This window comes from Cataglyphis hispanica, chromosome 10 (assembly GCF_021464435.1).
Source record: "Cataglyphis hispanica isolate Lineage 1 chromosome 10, ULB_Chis1_1.0, whole genome shotgun sequence".
In the NCBI taxonomy this organism is placed as follows: Eukaryota; Metazoa; Arthropoda; class Insecta; order Hymenoptera; family Formicidae; genus Cataglyphis; species Cataglyphis hispanica.
Window position 1 is genome coordinate 6,187,422 of NC_065963.1, and position 20,111 is coordinate 6,207,532.

Below are 20,111 nucleotides of genomic sequence, written 5' to 3' on the forward strand. Positions count from 1 at the left end.
TATACATATGTACAAAGAGGAAATTATATCGACATGCGTACATCCCATGATATTAGTAACAAGCATAAATTCAATACGGGACGTGTATAATTACGGACGTGTATAATTGCCAACCTGGAAAAACCGACGAACCTTGGCGACATCATCAAGTATAACACACACACAACTACAGCTCCTACAAACTGCGCTATTTCCGGATAGTTCTTACTCCAACATGATGCATAACTGCATCAAATAGATGAATATATAATCCCGACACACCATTCGCCTTTAATCAAACGCGACGCGCTTCGCCACGTGCGTGAGTAGGCGTAGAGCGTTGATATTAAATCATATTGACATTTTACTTGATTCGGCTTTTCGCGTTACTCGAAACCAGCCATTAACGCGAAAAGCGAAACTCTAATTACTCGAATAAATATCAAATTATATTCTCCAATTTCTTTATCATTTTTCCGATAATTAATTTTGGTTTATTCAAAGTCAATATAATATCTTTCCGTGCACCATTTTTGTGCATAGATAGATTTCATAGATAGTGCATAGATAAATGAATGCTACAAATGATCGCTGAAATGTAATCGTTTGATTGTCTAAGAAAATCGATTATTCAAATGCCGTTCCTCATAATCCGCGCTTCATGTAATCGACACTCCGGTGTATAATTACTATCGCGCTCCGTATTAGATGCAAAGTCAGACCGAGGAAGAAGAAACAAAACTTGAGGAAAGAGCAAAGGGTTGCGACCAAGTAACGCGGCATAACTAATGACGAGGAGATAAACGGTTCGGCAAACGACGCGTAGCGAGCCAAGGTGGCTGTAGAGATTCCGCGCGGAAACGGACCGGAACCTCCCAGGGGAAAGCCCTTGTCAGGAAATTGTTAGGACTTCCACCGCGCGCACTAGCGGAAGCGGATCCTCCGCCGCGGCGGCAGCGGCGGCGACGGTCGACCAACACCAGAACGAGAAGAAAACCCACGGGATGCAGTGAGATTTAGACGGTCGCTCGACTTGAGTTAAATAAAGAACGATCACTCCTCAAGTGCTGCGGAGTTTTGAGAAAAAAAAAACGGCGATGCAATTTTTAATGACAGAAGCGTAAGAAAATATATATGTGCTTGTTAATTTTAAAGTTGAACAAATTGGAGAAAATAATGATCCAACTTATACTTTCTTAAAAATTTATAAGAAACAAAAATTTGCGAAAAAAATTTAATTTTCCCATCTTTTTTTAAAATTAATTTTCTTTATTTCCAAGCATTTCTTGACTCTCGAATAGAGAAAAATGTCTAGAAAAAACTGATCAAGATAAGATTAAAAAATTTAAGATTTTACGATTTCATATACAATTTATATACGTTAAGATTTTTGAAAGATTACTATTTCATTTTGCAATTGCAATTAATGCAAAAATATGTGCATAGTTAATGTACAAAATATGTACGCAATATATAGAAAATGAATATAGTACATAGTTATTACAATATATATATAGTTATAGTTATTATTTTGCGTTCCCAGTTCAAGTAAGCCTGCGCGATTGTTGACGTTACGAAGTAGCGCCGTTGCGGAGAGAGCTAAAATGCAACGCGTTGAATAATGGAATGGTTACGAGTAACCGGGGTTAAGTTGCTCATCTATAATAATGCGCAGTATGTAGCTAAGCTCCGCCGAAAGCCGCATTACCCCCGCGCTTAATAATACGTCACGGTTGATAGAGATCCTCCTAGTGAATAAATGATATAAAGACAGCGGTGCGTGAGTGCAATATATTCAATCACTTCATACAGGAGAGAGACAGGTCGCATCCTAACTTTCCAAGGAATAAACTCGTAAAAGAATAGCTGGATTACGTATACTTTTCAGTTGCTTTTTATATATATTTCGATCACGATGGGGACACGTAATCTCTTTGCGAGGGCGGAAGCCAAATCGGCAATTGTTGGGCATTTGATAATTTCGCATAAGTCCTGCAACTCTTTAACGACTTAAGTAAACACTTATCAGTTAGCTTCTTCAGACACTAACGCTTCGCGATCTTATGCACACGTACAGTTTGATACGAGCTCGATAACGGTGAATTAAGTCAATAAATTAGCAGATTGAATTAGTTGAATAACTGATGCGACGGTTAAGCCTTTAATGTGGTATTAAGTCTCTAATGTTGTAAATCCCTAAATCAGGAAATCATTATGCAAATTTATTGCGCGATTCAACACAATCTGTGACTCGCGTATATATGTTCTTTTCGACACAATGCAAATTGTTTAAAAAATTATTCAATGCTTTTCATTAGACGTGTTAGCACTTTTTTGAAAGTACATAAGCAGGTTTTCTTAAGCAATATAAATTGTCTAAAAAATTTTCCATTTTAGTTTGCCCGCAGGCATTTTCTTAACGGCTAGAAATATTAGTTTAAATTATTTAAAAAATGATAGAATTAAAGCCAGACCTCTCAATTATTTACGAGTTTTCACATAATGAGAGACACTAGCTTCAAAAACACATATACTCTTTGATAAATTCTTTAAAACTCTAAAATTTTTAAGGATGTATGAGACATATATCGAAATACTAACAAAAGCATTAAAATTTCATAGATTGTTCTACTATTTCTTCTAAATATTTGTGCAAAAACTAGGTACAATTCTCTTAATGGTTTGGAAGTTATTTAAAGTTAAAGTTACTATTGATTCTTTTGAAAAATCGCCTATTGTAGAACTTATTGACAAATTTGACAGAGAAAAAATGTTACCAATAAAATAAAAATTTTCACATATAATATAAATTCTAATAAATATTTGTGCAAAACTTGATTTAGATCCACTAATTCGTTTAAACGTTATTCACTAAAAATTATAGAAGAAAATTGTAGAAAAATATTATCTGTTTGGTTTTCTCTTATGTTATAATATTTAAAATTCAAACCACGTCCAATTGACATACTTACGTATTCCTTATCGCGCATTATAGGCATTGCTAATATAGCGATTCTTATGCATCTTACATATTTAGTTTTTGTAGAAAATGAATAATGTTCTGGATGTACAATAGTAGCAAAAAATTGTCAAAATTGAAAAGAAAACATGTCTGCAAATTACTCGTTTTTCATTGTTTTTTTGCAGTTGATTTCAGAGAGGATATTCACGATCAAAAGTTTTTGTCATAAATTAAGAAAAATATTAATTACAACTATTTTCTTTTACGAATACGTCAAAATCCATATTATTTTGTGATACTTAAATTTTTTTCATATCCCGAATTTATTTTTTTAATTTTTCAAACAGTATAAACGTAAGAAACGTTTTCTTTTCAATTTTGACAATTTTTAGCTACTATTGTACATTCAGAACATTATTCATTTTCTACAAAAACAAAATATATCGTAATGCATAAGAATCGCTATATTAGCAATGCATATAATGCGCGATAGGAATACGTAGATATGTCATGGTTGAAATTTTAAATATTACAACATTATGTACAATTAGTGATTGCAGCAGAGCAAATCAATAAAAATTAGCTGTTTTTATTATTATTGGTTATAATTTATTTCTGTCTTTTTATTATTATTCGTTATAATTTATTATTTTATTATTAGAAAATAAAATATATTATGATAAAAGTGCAATATGAGTGCGCTCTTCTGATATGAAGATTTTGTTATAAATCAATTTTATTTATTTTATAAACAATCTAGTAATGATTTTTATATTTTCAATAGATAGACAATTAGACAATCTTCATATATTTTCTATAGCAATTTACTCATAAAAATACTATCATACTTTCTACATAGTTTCTTTAAGGTAATATCTCAGCGAAAGAGTTTCTTTAAGAATTTATTAAAACTTGGCGTACTATTAAATATTATTAAATATCTTATCCAAACATATATGCAATTTAAATGAGATTTACTCTCTCTAAACTAAAATCTATATTTGATGTTAGCACGATTTGTACGTAACCTATTAATATTAATATACACCAACAACACGTTTTTAATTTTAAACGTCAAAACTAGATTGAAGAATGGGACAAAAATAAGGAAAGAGAATGCTAGAGAAAGATTACACAAATATTTTAACAAAATTGGAATATGATTGTATATGTATAGTAGATATAGTGAGTGGGGACACACTTTATAGACTCTGTATAGATGTATTTATAACTTACAATCATAAGTGTGTGATAACATTTATAATTCAGATCTCATAATAATTTTTGAGATCTTATATATATATATAATATGAATTTATAATTCAGGTCTCATTATAGATATAAGAAAACTTTGAATCAGTCTGTGTTTGTTATTCGCGCATGACTTGTGCAATCACGTGCAAATATTCATTTGCACAGAAGAACGTTAGTATTTTGCATCGATAGATAGTGGCTGTTACCTGGACAAAATGATTTGGAGATACATGCGCGTTCTTACTCTCTATTTTATCCTTATTGACGGTTTGCACGATGGGATCGAACCTATGGTCTATACGAAATGGGGCAAGCTCCGAGGTAAATGGAGTAAAAGTCTGCAAAACAGACGAGTTGCGAATTTTCTCGGGATACCATACGCATTACCACCAATTGGCGATTTGAGATTCAAGGTGCGTAATTTGCATTTAAAAGTATTCTTTTTCTTCTACCTACTCGCACCCAAAGTCGAGTGTGATATTGATATATGATATCGATATATCAGAACAGCGCACTCATATTGCACTTCTATCATAATATATTTTATTTTCTAATAATAAAATAATAAATTATAACGAATAATAATAAAGACAGAAATAAATTAGAACGAATAATAATAAAGACAGCTAATTTTTATTGATTCGCCCTGTACTGTATCGAATAATAAAATATATAAGACATATTTTTATATATATGTAAACATATTATTCGAAAAAATTTACAAAAAAATTCAAAATATAACCATTTAAATAATATATTATTCAAATAAAATATTTAGAAAAATATTTTGATGATATATATGACGGCCATTCTATAAGTAATGCACATTGTGGTAACACCGTGGACTAGTACAATCTGAAATTTTTAAAGTTGTAATGAAAAACTTGAAGCAATTCAAAAAACTTCTATAGGACGTATTGTGAATTGACGAATATTAGAAATGGTCTCTGCAGACGTTTTAGATATTGTGACGCTCAACGAAGATCAACGATTGTACATCAAGATTGAAATTTTATGTGGCCAAAAATGCAACAAACATTTTCAGTGCTTTGCGCGAAGTTCATGGTATCAGATAATATTCCATATTTTGATGAACAATTTGCAGAAAAAAAAATTTCAGCCCGATGTACGATAGTTGATGTTAATGCGTCATAGTATCTGAGGCAAAAGCTATTTTTAACACTCGTCAATTTGCAATGATACTATGAAAGTTTTTAAAGCTACGTATCGCTTCTTAGTTTTTCACTACTAACACTGTCCAAAAATTCGCGTTACCACAATGTACATTATATATGAAATGGCCCACGGTATATATACATATATATTTCTCAACTATTTAAAAAATTATTAATTAAAATTAATTGAATAATCCTCTTTTTAGAGCCCACAACAGTGGAATAATAAATGGGAGTCAATTCGCGATGCTACAGCTGATGGAAACATGTGCCTTCAAATAAGTGATTCTGAAATTCTTGGGAGTGAGGACTGCCTTTATTTAAATATCTTCATTCCCTATGTACGTAACGCGTTATACAGAGTATTCTACAGAGTATTCTATATGAATGCTTGTGGAAATATTTTAATTGTAATAATCGGAAAGTACTGTAATAATAATTAAAAATACTATTATTATAACATTCAGTGGATTCGTGATAAATGCTTGGTTCTTGATGCCTATTAAATATTTGATCTTGTTTATATATAAATTCTCATCGCTCCACAGAAATTTTATCAAAAATTTTTATAGATTCCAGGCATTCAATTCATGAAATTACCAGTTTTAGTTTTCTTGCACAGCGGTGCATATGCTAGTGGCAGCAGTGACAGTAAACTGTTGGCGCCGGATTATTTGATGGATCAGAATATAATTCTCGTCACGTTAAATTACCGGCTTAATATTTTTGGTAAATAAAAAATCATAAAATAACTGCATTAATATAATTGCTCCCTTTAAGCATTTCTTTTTTTTTTTTTTTATTTAAAACGATAATCAAACAAACTAAATTTCATAATATAATACATAGAAATAACTCGGAGTTCAATTCATTATGTAGGTTTTTTTAGTACAACAAACCAAGTCGCGCCAGGTAATTATGGTCTCAAGGATATGAAGATGGCCCTCGAATGGATACACGAGAATATTCATAGCTTCAACGGAAATCCCGAATCAGTAACTCTTATAGGAGCGAGTGCCGGTGCTGCATCGGCTCATCTACTCGCTCTCTCGAACAAAACAGAAAGACTCTTTCACAAGTACATTTTATTTGGCGGTAGCGCTTTAACTCCGTGGGCTTATCATTCCAAAAAAAATTATCGACAAACTTGTTTGAAATTGGCAAGGCTAGTTGGCTGCCAGCCGAAAAAAGACGACGACATAATCGCATCAAACGAGACAATCGCCGTTAATTGCGAGAAGGAAAATGGAGGAAGGAGAGATGCCAACGTTTTTTATAAAGATTATAATGATTATAATGAAGGATGCGTAAAAGGCGACGAAGAAATGGTAAAATGCATGAAAACGATCGATGCGAGGCAATTAGTGAAAATGTCAAAGCACTTTGTAAGCATTGTTAGTAATATTAAAAATATTATTATATTCTATGAGACTGATGATATGCATTATTTTGTATTAGAATGTTTGGAGGAATAATCCAATGTGTAGCTTTGCTCCTACATTGGAAGATGATTCGGAGGACGCTATTCTGACGATGAATCCGTGGAAAATAATAAAGAATGGTTTGTTTCGCGATATGCCGGCAATAATAGAAATCGTGGAAGACGAAGGGTTGGTGAAGACACTCGGTAATTTCCGTTATTACTTTTGTCGTAATAATAATATTTAATTAATTAAAGTTGTCGCGCAAATTAAATTAATTAACGGCGTCGGATAATTTGCACCCGAGCGAAAGAAATACGCGGCAGCTATACGAGATTCATAGTTATATTATTACATTAATTAACTTTATATCTTTATAAAGTTGAAACTGCCGTCTTATGTTTAAAGTGCTAGCTGTATGACACTCGAGTTCTTTTCATAATAATGAAATTATCTTTAATAAATTAATAATGGTGATTGTGTAAAGTTCAATATGAGAACAAAAAGCAAAGAATATTCATGTTCATGCATCCGTTTCAGATTTCTTCTTAGATCCCAGCGTGGAGAAAGAAATGATTGAAAATTTCGAAGAATACATATTCTACTTTTTGGAAAATCGCGATTGGATTTCCAATACTAGTATTTTCACCACCGCGCTACAAGATTTTTATTTCAATGGCAATGTGTCATTGGGTCTTAAAGGCAACATCACGGAAGTAAGTCTCATAGGGCGGATCAAATTCTGCTGTTGACATCTGTGACGGCGAGATATTTTTACAGGTAATAAATGACAGCAGCATAAAATGGCCAATACTCAAAACTATACAATATCAATCAGCAGTAGGAAATTCCAGCATTTACTTTTCTCTTTTCGCATACAAAGGCACATTTTCGCATACTTTCGCTTCGGGCACCACGATTAATTATGGTACGTTATCAAATGTAACGATTTTTTCCCGTAACAGAGAATTAGATTTAGAGGAGATAAAATTTTAACTAATTTTTTATGTTTACGCAAAATGAATATATAATTAAAGGACAGTAGTTTTCTTCTATTTTTTTCGTTCGTAGATAATCTTTAGGGAATTTAAAAAATAAACAATAATATCCACAAAAAATATTTAAAAAATTATTTTTTATCATCTTTAATTATATGTCCATTCTTTTTCCAGATAAAAATTTAATAATTCTAAAACATATGTAGATATATTTAAATAGATAATCTATTTCCAGGTGTTTGTCACAACGATGATTTAAATTACTTATTCCCCATATTGAATAATAAATATCAAAATATGATGCTAAACAATACGGATACCGATTTTATAGTTATCAATACCATGACAGAGATGTTGGCAAATTTCATGAGAGAAGGGTAAATATAATTAAAAGTATCACGAGATTCATTAATACTTCATTAATATAAGTTTACGTGATATCACGAAATTCTATGTAATGCAAATTCTGTGTAAACTCAGAAAATCAAACAATTATCCCGACAATTATAATTTCTGGAGCGTGTTATATCTTGATTGCAATGACGTCGCAACGCGTAATCGTCCGCATATGATGCGTTTCAAAACCGATAGGAGCCTCGAATCGCTAGGAAATTCCGATCCTCGCTGGTGATAGCCGGGTGATCTTGCCGATCGTAAAGTTTATTACATATTTATAGGATACCGAGAGCATGGATGATCCCTGCGTGGCCCGATTACCGCAATACTCATCAGTTTATGAGATTCGGGATTGGCAAGTCGCCGGATATTGTGGTACAAACTGATTTCCTGTGCGACAGAATGAAGTTCTGGGACGAGTTGTTAATCAACGTATCGACAGGACTGATGGAATGCAACGTGATCAGTGACAATTATTCGGATAACACTCAAGTTAGTCTTGTATTATTAATTATCGCTTTGATGTATGTATATTAAAATTATTCGATCTGCGATTGAAGATAAACTGCATGGTAAAAACGCGCCGAAACTAACAATCACTTCTCGTCAGGAATCGTGCACTTGAAAGATTTCTCCAATTCTATATAAAAGTGTAAAGAAAAAAATGCGCGAATAAACTAATAATAAAAAAATATAATATTTTATGCGTTAATTACATAAAATAGTTTGGCTCACACATATAAATATATTGAAATGTTAAAATGTATTTTAAAAGTAGTGAAAAATATTTACAAAGATAAAGTAAATATGCATATATGGATATAGGATACGAGTTCGTTCGCCTCTTGTAGCTCAAGACATATTTGCAGCTTGGTGTACTTTTCATGAAAGCTAGTTTACTTGCACCAATAAAAAGTAACGATAATAATAAATACGATGCGAAGCTGTTTCGTTTACTATCTAAAGCCTATCTCAGTCACGGCATGAGAGCGTGAGCGTGTTAACATCGCCGATAAAGTTCCCAAAACTCGGGGGAAGGAAAAGTGAGTACTGAATTTAACTCTGCAAATGAACATTCGAGATGGAACAAACTTATGTTTACCGATCTGAATCGTAAAGTTTTCAAAATTTTTCTATTCACTCCGTTCTAAGTTTGACTCTTCGTAGACGAAAATAGAAATTAAATGATTAAACGACGTTATATATTTAAATATATGTATATTCATATATATATATATATGTGTATACGAAAATTCTCTTTGAATATATCGAAATATATCGTTCTCGCTTTATTTTTACCGCGCTTTATTTTGATGCTCGGCATCTAAGCGTAGGCGCTAATCATGATTTTAGTAAACCGTCCTCGAGAGCTTTGAGAGGAGTCATTCGCTCTTCTCTCCGCAATTATAGCCGAAATTAACGTTATGAAAAAATCTCCTTGGCGCCGTGACCGACGCATTAAAGGAAGCCTGATAAAGGCGTAATGAAATTCGCTTGAAAATTAAGTTCGCCACGCGACGAGTTAACGCGTATATAAAATATGCAGCTCCCGGTTTTGCCGGTGAAAGCGCCTATGGGCGCGCGAAGAATGCGCACTCGGGGAAATTAATCATTCGTCCTAGGCAACCGCTGTTTGTCTTCTTTCCGTTTTCCATCCGTTTCCGGATATATCGGGGAAAAGAGAGAGAGAGAGAGAGAGAGAGAGAGAGAGAGAGAAAGAGAGAAGGAAAAACCCGCTTTCTGCGTAGAAGAGCGAGTGAGATCCCGTCCTCAAGAGCAATGATTACGCAACGACGATGAAACGAAGACAAACACCGCACCTTCCGAGTGTATCACCGACGAGACCATATCGTCGTGTCTCTCCTAAGGATGAAAAGTGCTAACAGCCATGTTAAATCCGTGAGATCTGAGACTCCGCGTGGATTATTGTAGAGCTTTTTCGCGAATCTCGCCACGATGGAATAAGGTAAGTACTGTACAAGAACTGTAACAGCATTCGCGATTGCGTAACTTTTTAATAAAAAATAGATTTTAAAAATTATATATTTTTAATACATGCACACGCAGATTAATTTATGAATATAGTACTTCACAGAAAAAATATTCACATGTAAAATAATAATATTAATAAATTTGTTGGATAATCTTCTCCTTGCAAGAATTATTATCCTACAGAATCATATTTTCGAGTTCATAAAAGCTTGAAGCACAATGAGATATCGTGAAGAAAAAATATTCTTCGTAATCAAATATATCTTCAAAGAATAGGCGACCGACAATGTTATATCAAATTTTACCGAACAACATTGTTCTTATATTATTTTGTTATTGCAGAAACGACGTCTCGTGTTTTCTCTTTCTCTCTAACCGCCTTCCTCAAATGCCATATAGTTTCATCAATGTTCGCGCAAATATTTGCTGCCGTCTCTTATATACATATATCCCGCGTTCCAGAAGCAGAGACAAATCTGCGTTCTCGACCGTCAATGCAAAAATGAAAAACTAATTAAAAAAATAGTCGAAATCACGCAAGCAGCTAATTAATATATTTCGTACATCGCGTCGATACCGTAATTTGGTGCATTATAAGTTATTATATTATGACATGTAATAAAATATTAAAACACCGTTAAAAAACAAAAAAATTAACTTTATATTTATTATTTTTTAATTTGACAACTGAGGGCATTTTTTATTTTTTTCATTATTCAATTTCGAATCGATTAACTCGATTGAGTCGGTAAGACATTTCGTTTCGATCCTCGAAGCGCAGAATTAATGAATAGCACGACAAAGAGAATTACTAAGCGATCATGTCTTATATTGTTTTAAACTATATGTGAACGTGCCAATTGAAATAACAAAGATAATGTTGTTACACTTATATGTCAACTTTTATCATCATTGACAAGCGGAAACTTCATAAAAAAAAAGCTTAATAAATTAAAATATAAATGGGGAAGTATTTACGCGAAACGCGCCCAACGCTCTTTCGCAACTTTACGAAATAAATTTTCGCTTCTTTCCGATTGGCGAACAAATGCAAAAGTGACAGAATGACGTGTAACTCAATGCAATGAAATAACTTGCGTCGTGAGCAAACAATGACGCTCTGTATATCCGAAATAGGATTCCGTTGCGCTTAATACACCGAGATAGTGTCCTTTATAAGTTCGAAACAGAGTCGATGCTTAATCCACTTTCCTCTCATTGCTAATGAATAGAGTTCCGCTGACGGCGTTCGCGACTACGAAGCCATGCCGTTTCGTGGCTTTGAAATTAGATTCGCGAGATGCCTGGCGCTAATGCGATATTCAAAATCCGCGGATCCATCGCGCAAAATGGGAATCTCGCGCAAATATCGCATTCATTTAAATACATTCGATGGTACAATTTCAAAATATCGAGATATTAATGAAGAGGGATGTAATAACGTGTATTATGTCTTTTCTCGTTCCATATTTTATATATATTTCCAAAATCTCATTTATATCCCATGCATTTTTATGCACTTCAATAACGGTATTATTATTGTTTTTTGTTTCTTCTCTCGCATAAATATTAATCATTTTATAAAATTGAAATAAAGAGAGTGCGCGCCTACGATGCTCTCCTTTTTATGAAAAAAATTAGTTCAAATCTGCTGGAAGGACTTGATCTGCTTGTCCATGCTAGAAGGCGCTATTCGGAAGCAGAATAGAATGAAAAGGCTATTATCTCAAGCTCGAATTATCTCCCGGGACACACTTTTTCCAGCGCGTTCCAGCTTAAATTGTAATTTCAGCCTTTGTCGCGGTCTCCGGCGACAATACTTGGAAAATGCGCGGGCGTTTCCAGTCTGTTTTTACGCTCCTAGTCACGTGCGTATGAAAAATGCGCTTTGACGTGAAAAATGCACTACCGTTTGAGTTAAAGGGCATCGCGCCCAGCGAACGCGACAGGACGCGCGGAAGAAAAAAAAAATGGACACGTGGAATGTGTGTTTTTTCAAGCTCGTTGGAAGAATCATGAGAAAGGTACCGCGTGTAAACGGCGAACGTGCGACAAAAAGAGGAAGGGAGACACGCGCGCAGAGAGAATTGAATTTATTCAATACGGAGGATCATTTACGTCAATGACGATGTTTAGATGTGTTTACATTTTTCTTTTTTTTTTTTCTCGTCGTCAAGCAAACCGTAGATTTACCTTGAAACAAGTGCCGACGGGAAAAGGGGACGAAATGCCGTTGATTGGCGATTTGCATAGACAAATAAGCCGCGAAAGAGACCGACCAAAACCGCCGTTGCTATTTGCGCAGCGGGCGAATGATTGTTTTCGAAACGGTTCCGAGAGGTGAAAGTGTACAGGAAGCGCGTGGACACCTTCGAATTCATTCCAGTTCGAATCAATCGGCCAAAGTGTCAATTTCCCGTAGAAACGGATGTTTGCTGACGCTAGAGAACTTTACAAACTTTTGACTCGTCTATAGAGTATCCGCTAAAATTTTTCTACATCGGTATAAAATTACGTTTGGACATCGCGTAATTAGAATAATAATACAAAAAAATTTAATTATCATTATACAATGAAAAAAAAAAAAAATATTTTTTATAATTAATTTTTTTTCTTAGAACCTCGATTAGTACAACAATCTCATCCAAATTTTATAATTCCAAAAGAAGATTTTTTTTATACCGTTACGCGAGAAGAAAAAATTTCCCAGTGTAATTTTAATTCTTTCCTATATCGTTTAACTTTTAGGTCGCGAGCAGCGATGAGATAAAAATGTTCCAGATTCTGCGAATCAAATACGTTGAAATTCGCCTTTTCACGAGATGCAAATCGCGCAGTAGCATCGTGAATAGCGATATCGGCCTGTCGCGTGACGGCGTCGACTAGTCGATGTCGTGCACAATACGTTAATGCAACATATTGTTCGTCGCTGCACAAAAATTGCCCCTCGTTATACTCTCGACAATGCGAAGCACACGCCTTCCTTCATGATATGTCAGCGACTGTCGACATGTGAAGTCAATCAATCGAGAAAAGTCAGAAGGAAATCAGAGTCCTAACGAACACGCATTCTAGTTAGTATTTCTAGTTAAAATTTTACAGTTAGCTTTTTAAGAAAAGAATTTGATAAACTTAATAGATATATAAGATAGTTTAGAAACATGATATATGAGAAATCTTGAAAATTTTATAATTTAGACACATTTCGATAGCTGTAATCTCAAAACTTTAATAATTATTGCGTTTTATGCTTTGTGACGATGCGAATGTACAAGATGGATTGTAATGTTATAGAAAATGTCAAAAGTCGATCTACAAATATTGTATGATAATTTTGTATATGCGTAATTAGACTTTATATAAAAATTGTTGTTCAATTAGAGATTTTCATATAATAAAAGTTATATTTTATCTTAAAAATTTTTTATTTTCAAAAAATATATTACTTTCGTATTGTATAAAATGTCAAAAAATTTTTTTTACAATATCCCTTAATTTTAATAAGAAAAAAACAATTTACTCCTTGTAATCTCTTTCGTACAAACATGAAAAATGAAAAATAAAATATCGTTGACAACTTATGAAACATTACAATATATTACGCAATAATCTCAGAATTATTATTTTTATATTAGCATGCCGAGATGTCTCTAAATTATCTTATTCACCACAAAAAACATTGTTGTGCACACGCTCGTGCTTCGTGATTGTCCTTCATAATATCATTCTAGAGAACGGAGTCTCGCGGGATCATCTCTACAATTCTTAGAATACGGTCGGGCCTCGGGGAGATATAAGCGTTATGGTATTACCGCGTAATTCGTTGCATCCCTGCCGACGAGAACAGCGGCTGAGCCGCCGAATCGGGAGGGAGCAGATGCATTCGTGGGCGGCCGGTATGAGAAAATGAATATTTGAAAATCCAAGGCTAGATATGTATGACGACTGGTGAGCCAGTTCCTAGTCTGCGAATATCCAAGTCAGCGTCTAATCTCGCTAACTCTAATTTTGACAAATATTTCTCTCTGTCTCTCTCTCTCTCTCTCTCTCTCTCTCTCTTTCTCTTTATCTCTTTATCTACCACTCGTGACCTCGAAAGTCAGAAATTAAGAATTGGAAAATCACTCCCTATATAAATACGAAGAGAATTTCGACGCGAGTGATCAAATAAAAGTTTTTGTGGCGTGGGAAAAATTTTCAAATGCGCAACTCGTTATATTGTTTCGCGAAATGCCGTTAAATTATTTCTTTAATCCATATCGCACTGATAATTAATGAATGAGATTCAATAAATTTAATTAATTTTGTGATCGAGCCTTTTAACACATCGCACATCCATATTTTCGATTTCACATTGGAAATTGGAATCGCTAATTCCTTTTTATTTCAACATGATGTGATGAAAAAGCGAATCAATGCACAAAACAGACTGTCTGACAATGCGACTTGCGAGATTTTGCATCGCGTTTCGCGAATACAACCACGCGACTTTTAAACTATTAGAGGCCAAAACACAGCTGCAAACGAACACGCACAAAAGGCTATACAGCGATCGCTGTTTAAGCTTTGTTTCGTCACGAGACAAGAGTCACGTAGTGCATTCACGAGTATCGGGTCGCCCTTCATGGACGAATGCAACAACGAAGAGAGGAAGAAGGGGTGAGGAGAAGTGGTATAAAATGCGGGGAAAAGGTTCGGTGAAAGGAAGCGGGCATGCAGAATGAAAAAGGTGAACTTCGCCGCAGCACGAATTTACATGTCGTGTATCGAGAGGCGAGCGAAGCCTCCGGCGGCGATGCAATCCAACCCCGTACTCTCCGCGCGAGTCACTCCCTTCCTCTCCCTATTTCCCATTCCCGCTGTATTTTTTTTATCTCTTTTTCTCTGTCGTTCCCGGCTCTTTCTCTCTCTCTCTCTCTTCCCTTCTGACCGACGTACGTGTATTTCGTGCTAGACTGCGTTTTCGGTCACTCGATGCGGAAGGCAGGTTAATTGTCGCGCCTTTTTTGTCCGCAGCTTTCACCGCAGCGGGTAACCCGTGTCTCGTTGGAAAAACGAGGATGGATCGGAGAGAGAAGGGACAATTGATTTTTCGGCAGTACATGTCACGATCGATCAACTGTCTCTCTCTCTCTCTCTCTCTCTCTCTCTCTCTCTCTCTCTCTCTCTCTCTCTCTCTCTCTCTCTTTCTCTTCATTGATGGTATTTTGCGAATTCTCGATATTCGTTCCGCGTATTTTCTTATCCGGCGAGGAAAAGCGTCGCTATGTACGAGAAAACAGTGGGCTTTTAAAGCACGCTAAAGAACGTAGTCGACACGCAAAATCGCCGAGAGAACGCAGAAACGAATAGAGTGGTTTAGCAACATTTTCTGTATTAAAAAATAACTGGAAAAACATTACACCAAAATATTTTTTGAGAGAAGAGACGCAGAAAATTCGCGATATTTTAGCAGGTATCGAAAAAATTTATTTCTCTCTCAAATATTACACAAATATTAAAAAGTGCATCATTTTTTTTTTTTCAAACAAATTTTTAAAAATATTTTAAAATTACATTCGCGGGGCAAAATTATTGTATCCGCGCATGTTCTTAGCGTCAAGAAGCCGCTTTAGAAAACTCGTGCTTACACGCTACAACATCGCATAACATCCGTAAAGTTTCCTGTCAGCTTGAATTTGCGCAACTTCATATCCAGCCCCGAGAATTGTCGGAATTGTTGCACTAGTATCTCGAGTCGCGCTCGAGTATCTACGACGTAAACCACCTCGATATGCATCGGGTTCAGGCACTGAATAATTGAAACGATCTTTCGTCTCCGGCCACCAGTAGAAATATGCGCGAGCAGCAACCATATAACAGGAGCGACATTAGCCTCTTGTAGCTTCCGTAGCGAACGAATGCATCGCGAGAGAATAGCGCAACACGACGGCTTGCAATTTTATAGAAACAAATTCGAGCAAATGTATGCAAAGCAGAAAGACATATGAAAATGGAACAACGTTGCGTAATATCGTTTTTTTCTTATTATACGATTTTAAAAAATAAAAAATAACACTACGCTTTGTCTCTCTTTTTTAAATCTGCACTCTAATCAATCTTGAAAAAATTAATGGATCTACAGGCCATAGATGTAATATTTGAAATAATTACAATGCTACTTAGAAAACTTCAAGTATAATATTATTTCAATTATAAATCTAAATACGTCTTTGAAAGTTATTGTTTAATTTAATGTCAATTATCGCATTTCAAATAAATACATCCGAATAATATTTTATTTAAACGAAACTATATATTGAAATTATTTTCAATAGTCTGCATTTGAAATGTGCCCACCATCACCGCTTGACACGTCGCTATAACAAATCGTAATAACGATCGAACGATATGAAAGAGCGACCGCAGACAGATTCAACGATGTTAACTCGCCTTCTCGGCCTCGAGAGAGCTCGGCTTGTTAACACTCCGCAACTTGTAAGCCGCGACTAACAATAAGGAGCACAGGCAAAGTGGATCTTTCGGATTTCTCTGAAAGGACAAAAGCCTCGGCGAGCTATGAAAGGCAGCGCCGAAGGATTACGGGCGATAACGACGACGACGACGACAGCGACGAAGAACTCGCTTGGTATAACGACGGGCAACTACAGGTGCGCGTGTATACGCGACTGGAATAACTGCAAAGAGGAGCGGGCGGCGCGGTAGGAACTTTGTTCATTATTCCAACAATTAGCGGGGCCGCTATTTCTTGTCCCGTTCGAGCGCGAAACGTCCTCCCCCTTCCCCCATCCCGCAAGTACGACAGCGCACACGATCGTTTCCTTCCTCACTTCGCTTTTCTCATTATCGTTTATCTTTTCCGAAGAGGACCGACGAAAGTTGAAAACTTCGCTTCGTATGAATTGAAGGAGCTGGGTATTTATTGTAGTTGGGCATTTTTTAAATGTAAGTTCCGATTGAAACAAAGATCAGATTTTTCTATGAAACATTTTATACGCCCCCGCAATAAAGAGAATATAATTTTATATAGTTTGCTTTCCTCAAACTAATCTCTTGATTTTCTAGCCTGACGATGGGCTAAAATATGATTTACCTTTCCATGCACTTACCATACCGTGCGCTTAAATTAAATTGACCGCGGAGTTAATAATATTTTGTAAGCTCTTAGTTGAATATACGATGTTAATTTTATATGCGATATATATATATATATATATATACTGTACCGTCCGCAAAAATCTTACATCGTAATAATCTCTTTCTACGAAATTCGATTCGAAAAGTTTCATTTATCCCCTGACGTGCAACTTTTTATCATCGCCTTTCTATTGCAGAAATACGCACGTCTACCACGCCTGCCTCGTTTTCAAAGAAAGGCTCAATGTCTAAAAGTTGCCGAAACGAACGTCGCCAAACTAAGTCGCCGACAACTAAACACGCACGGAACGCTAAAAGGTGATGCGGTCACCGGTAGCTTTTCGCCGAACGAAATCGACAGGTGCGACCGCGAGGGGGAATAAAGCGGATGGGAAGGAAGGGAGGTTTGCGAACTGCAGAGGAAACCGCAGCCGTCCAAAACCGCCGAGGACGGTACTATTATTCCTCGTCCTCGTGCGCCTCTTTCTCTCGCACAAACCTCTCTTTACCGCCGCCGTCGTCGTCGTTCGTCCTCGTCATCACCGGTAACCGCGAGCGGCTTTCCCCGACAAAGCTCCGTGTTAATATTCTCCGTCGCGACGCCGGCAAAAAGTCCCAGCGATCCCTGTGTCGCGCTTCCCTGTCCGTCGCAAAAACCATCAACTTCCCCGTCAAAGGACGACGCGATATTTTTGCCGGTGAGGCGCGCGTAACGCGATATGTACCCTTTCGAAGTACGATAAGGTTTCCCCGAGGTACCATGACCTACGACGACAAGTCGACTTCTGTAGGACTACGCAAAGTTGGTGTAAACAAAAAATATTAACTTTATTCTCATTTAAAAACATGGCAAAGTGTATCGTTGATAAAGAATAACATTTCTATATTATTTATGTAGATTAAATTTAAATTTAAAATTAATTTAGTTTAATATTATTCATTGAGACACAGAGGCGGGAAAAAAAAAAGAGCCGATCGATTCACGATTGTCGGGACGATCGCGGGAGAATGGCAGACAAAGTGGCGAACGAGAAAGCGTGCACGTTGCGTAGCTCTCTACAAGTCCGTAATTAAACGACGCGCGACAAAGGCGGCGCCGATCCGGAGGCAGCGAAATGAAACAACGGTACGAGAGGCGGGCCGTCAAAGCTCTTCAAGGCGGTCGGTGCATAAACGTGCGCATAAGAGCGCGCGTATACATATATGTATATGCGAGAGCGATTCGACGAGATTCGAAATATGCGTCGGGTCAATTAGCCGCGATTGCAATTACCGGATAAACGTATGGCGTTGCGACCGAATTCGAACTTACGTTAAACTTACTCGCGCAATCTCGCATCGTACGCGTCGTACCGACCTATCGTTATGTTCCCGATAATAATAATAGTGTCTCGAGCCCGGAAAGATTGAGAAATGAAAACTTGCGGCGAGCTTACCACCTGCGTCCTCCATCTGCCCTTCTCCTCGACATAAAGCAAGAGGATAAGAGGCGAGATAGCCGACAACCCGCGCGGACGTAAATAATCCACAAAGTCGTGAAAAAGAAGCAACGGTAGCCGCAATCACGGCAAGTGGCCGAGTTTCAGCAAGTTTTCCATAATCCTCCCTGCAGCTTTACCCCGCGTGTCTTTTACGGTCATGACAGAAAGATGAAGATCATGGAGCCGGAATAAACCACCGGTGCCGCGCGCAGAAAAGTCAGCTTTCGCTTGCATGAGAGATATAAAACCTAATCGCCGCCGGATGTGTATGTGTGCCCGATCTCTCGAGAGCGCTTCGGATTCTGATGAATTTTTCCCACAACCAAGAATCTCAAACTCCGCGATTGTGCATATATATATATATATAAATGAAGCAACGAAAACTCCACCGTTTTTATTTTGCGCACGAGCCCGACGAGTATCGTCAGCCTGGGGATGGCGAACGAGGTCAGAGGTCACGCATCAAACATTTAGGCGGTATACTCCGCGCGATAACTTTGACTATGTTCGCATCAACGCGGCTGTTAGTTATCCCGGATAAAGAGAGCAACACAATCCCGCGTAGAGCGATGGATTTAACGTAATATAGCCCTGAATATCGCGCAATGGTGAAAATTTGCGCGAAAGCGAATTTCTAACAGTACAATGCACCTAATTACGCAATACATTAATAATACACGTACTTCAAACGTGCTCTCCATCCGGCTTCTCTTTCCACCGCGTTGGATATTGTTAGTCCGCAACGCACAATACCGGTTATAATGTCCATCAAAATCTCCTTCTCAGTCAACGGCTAATATTTAATCTGTAATTAAATCCGCGCTGAATAGCGGATTGTGAAAGGCCGCATCAAGATAATACTTTGAAAAATCGCGGTGTGCGCGACACGATTTTTAACAGAAAATCGCAAAAATAAATGCATTTTATTGTGGCTACGATGACAAACGAGTTGGAAGAAATATTTCACACGCTTTTCCGAAATTAAGTTAAATCTGCGCATTATATATGTTATTTATATATATCCTCTCTTTTTCTGAACTCGTAAAAATATATTCTCATAAATATCTATTACCACAAGGCAACTATCTCGTAAATATATATCACTTCAGATTATAAAATAAAAAAAATTATTTAATAAACTCACCAGTATGATGCGCAGTAGCGAAGTTGTAACGTTGTGATCTATATGTGTGTCTGTGTGTGTGTGTGTATATATATGTGGCAAATACAAATATATTTAAATTATATGTATAAAACAATATCCGCACACACAAAATATAATTATGTTTAAAAAATGATTATTGTACGCAATAAAA

The 20,111-nt window shown here is 36.3% G+C and overlaps 2 protein-coding genes across 20 annotated transcripts in view; one reads left to right on the forward strand and one right to left on the reverse strand.

Annotated features, from left to right (window-relative positions):
* The window catches only part of LOC126852195 (polypyrimidine tract-binding protein 1), a 351,818-nt gene that overhangs the window by 292,556 nt on the left and 39,151 nt on the right, over nt 1-20,111 (reverse strand). The window contains exon 2 of one of the 19 annotated variants that reach the window (XM_050596722.1): nt 19,940-19,989. The exons of the other annotated variants lie outside the window; for them this stretch is intronic. The gene's annotated coding sequence lies outside the window, so the exon portion shown is untranslated. The remainder of the gene's footprint in view (nt 1-19,939; nt 19,990-20,111) is intronic. 19 annotated transcript variants of the gene reach the window in all.
* LOC126852197 (esterase FE4-like) lies at nt 4,297-9,240 on the forward strand. The gene is made up of 10 exons (XM_050596733.1): nt 4,297-4,608; nt 5,577-5,711; nt 5,943-6,099; nt 6,250-6,755; nt 6,829-6,997; nt 7,332-7,507; nt 7,572-7,719; nt 8,025-8,166; nt 8,467-8,677; nt 9,055-9,240. Exons 1-10 carry the CDS (start codon nt 4,411-4,413, stop codon nt 9,178-9,180), a joined length of 1,968 nt encoding a protein of 655 aa, XP_050452690.1. The 5' UTR covers nt 4,297-4,410; the 3' UTR covers nt 9,181-9,240.